Source organism: Cyprinodon variegatus, unplaced genomic scaffold (genome assembly GCF_000732505.1).
Source record: "Cyprinodon variegatus isolate N-32 unplaced genomic scaffold, C_variegatus-1.0 Scaffold1216, whole genome shotgun sequence".
Classification (NCBI taxonomy): Eukaryota; Metazoa; Chordata; class Actinopteri; order Cyprinodontiformes; family Cyprinodontidae; genus Cyprinodon; species Cyprinodon variegatus.
Window position 1 is genome coordinate 102,488 of NW_015151669.1, and position 2,414 is coordinate 104,901.

The 2,414-nt window shown below is 56.0% G+C and overlaps 2 protein-coding genes across 2 annotated transcripts in view; both read left to right on the top strand.

Annotated features, from left to right (window-relative positions):
• vps16 (VPS16, CORVET/HOPS core subunit) overlaps positions 1-1,078 on the top strand; it is an 11,933-nt gene extending 10,855 nt beyond the window's left edge. The window contains exons 19-21 of the mRNA XM_015401401.1: positions 138-259; positions 336-439; positions 507-1,078. Of these exons, the coding sequence (XP_015256887.1) occupies positions 138-259; positions 336-439; positions 507-648 (368 nt within the window). The 3' untranslated portion in view covers positions 649-1,078. The remainder of the gene's footprint in view (positions 1-137; positions 260-335; positions 440-506) is intronic.
• Positions 1,079-2,098: 1,020 nt separating this feature from the next.
• The window catches only part of rgn (regucalcin), a 12,267-nt gene continuing 11,951 nt past the window's right edge, over positions 2,099-2,414 (top strand). Inside the window, exon 1 of the mRNA XM_015401399.1 lies at positions 2,099-2,172. The gene's annotated coding sequence lies outside the window, so the exon portion shown is untranslated. The remainder of the gene's footprint in view (positions 2,173-2,414) is intronic.

Below are 2,414 nucleotides of genomic sequence, written 5' to 3' on the forward strand. Positions count from 1 at the left end.
CTTATTAGCAGCTAGCAGCACTTATTAGCAGCTAGCAGCACTTATTAGCAGCTAGCAGCAATTATTAGCAGCCAGAAACAGTTATAAGCAAATAGCAGCAATCAGTAGCTGCTAGCAGATGGTAACGTTCTACTGAGCTCATCCATGGTTCCTCCCCTTCAGGTTCTGGTGGCTGAAGCTAAAGTCTCTGGCTGAGAAGGAGCAGTGGGAGGAGCTGGAGAAGTTCTCCAGGAGCAAGAAGTCTCCTATTGGTTACCTGGTAGGAACAGGCCCCACCCCCTGCCCTGTCAGGTAGAACTGCATTTCCCATGATTCCTTGCTGCCTGTGTCCTCAGGCCTTCGTGGAGGTGTGCATGAAGAACAACAACAGACATGAGGCCAAGAAGTACGTCAGTAAGGTCACACCTGAGCAGAAGGTCAAAGCTCACCTGGCTGTCGGGTAAGACCACGCCCCCTGAACAATGACACGACGCCCCGCCCACTGCTCACTCTTCTTCGTCTGTCAGGGACCTGGAGGGGGCCGCAGACGCAGCCATCGAGCGCCGCAACGACTCGGAGATGGGGGCGGTCCTGTCCAGATGCTCCGCCTCCGACCGCCTGCTGATGGACAGGTTGACCCGCGCCCGGGCCGGCGCTGCCAGGAAGTGATGTCACTGAGGAAGCTGCCTGTGGTTGGCTGAGGACTCTTCCTGTCTGAATAAAGTGGATCAGAACACGGGCTCCTGGAGCTGGCAGAGCGCCGGCCCGGTTCCCGATGTTTGGGTTTAAAGACTGGATGTTCTATAATAAAAGTTCTGTTTGTGACCCAGATTGGTTACAGCTGCGGTTCTGGTGGATTTGGGTCTATGAAAGCATGTCGCTATGAATAAATGAGCTTTTAAAGAAGGGGAAGGTTGGTGCTGATCTGGTCACTAAGCAACCAGGACTCTGGTTACCATGGTAACCATGGGTTTTAGGGAGAAGCGTTCTGGACCGGCTTCCAGTCCAAACGGGTCCGTTAGTCCTGGATTGTTGTGACTCCATCAGAGCAGCTGGATACGATGTTCATCCAGGTAAACAGGAAGCCACCAGGTGAGATCCTCCCACCAACCGATGGCTGCAGGATCCCTGACCGGCGGCGTGACAGACCGCCAGCGGGACAGACCGGCGGCAGGACAGACCGCCAGCGGGACAGACCGGCGGCAGGACAGACCGCCGGCGGGACAGACCGCCGCCGTCACGCTGAATTTAGACGATACGTCCGATACGAGCCGGGGACCCTCAGCATCTGCCGTTTCTATGGTAACGTCTGAAGACTGGTGGGACCTGAGGTCAGAGGATCTGGAGTTTCAGGCCGTCTCAGAAAAGTCCAGTTCTGGTCATCAGCGTCGGGGTTCTGGACCGGTTCTGGTTCCTGGGTTTCCCTCTGCTGGGCTGAGGAACCCCTGGACTTGGACTAGGCCATTCTGACCCAGTCCTCTGGTCGCCTGTCCTTCTGTCTCACGCTCCGTCATCCGGTCTGGTGTCACGGTCCGGTTCCCCACCGGTACCAGCAGATCAACCAGCACTGTTGCCCCTAGCAACAGGCTCTGCCCCCTCCTCTGGTTCCGGTTCCATCCAGGCTGAGGTGAGACCGCCCTCTGCTGGTGGATGACTGACATTACAGCTGAACCAGAACCAAGAACTGTAGGTCAGGACCAGGACCCGTCTATGGACCCATGAAGCTCTACCGGAGCCGGTTCTGGTTCTGGTTCTGGTTCTGAGCCGATTTTAAACCCAGAGGACAGGAATGAACCGCCTTCAGATGCAATGAGGTTCTGTTTATGGTTCTGATCCAGTTGATCCGCACTGATACCTTCTGGACACCCAGCCCACCTTTAGTTCACTCTGGTTCCAGAACCGGTTCCTTCAGAACCAGCACGCCCTGCTGGACCACAACCAGCTTATTGGACAGAACCAGAACCTCAGCAGTACTGGAAGCTACAACCAGGTGATTTAGAAAGTTCTGATAGGTTCGGTTCTACTGGAGGAGGAACCGAACCTGGAGGAGCAGAGACTGGATTTGGACCGGGTCCATCTGTTTACTGTCTGAGGGGCGGGGCCAGAGGGGTGGGATCGGAGGGGGCGGGGCTTTGATCAGCAGGTTCTGGAACCGAGGCGGTTCTGTCAGAAAGTCTGCAGAGACTCCAGCAGGTAGGTGGTTCCGTTTGCTTTCAGCGCTGCAGAACCGAACCGAACCCAGAGAGCTGATCAGAACCGAGCTCAGCAGGTTTAATCCGACAGGTTCTGCTCAGGTTCTGTTGGTCTGGTTCCGCTTCCAGCTGATTTCCACGCGTTCCGTCCAGATCTACCGCTCCGTGGTGCGTTCAGGTACCGCTGGGTCAGAACCCAGAATGAGCTGCTGGATACGCTGCAGGCAGAACCACAGCAGAAAC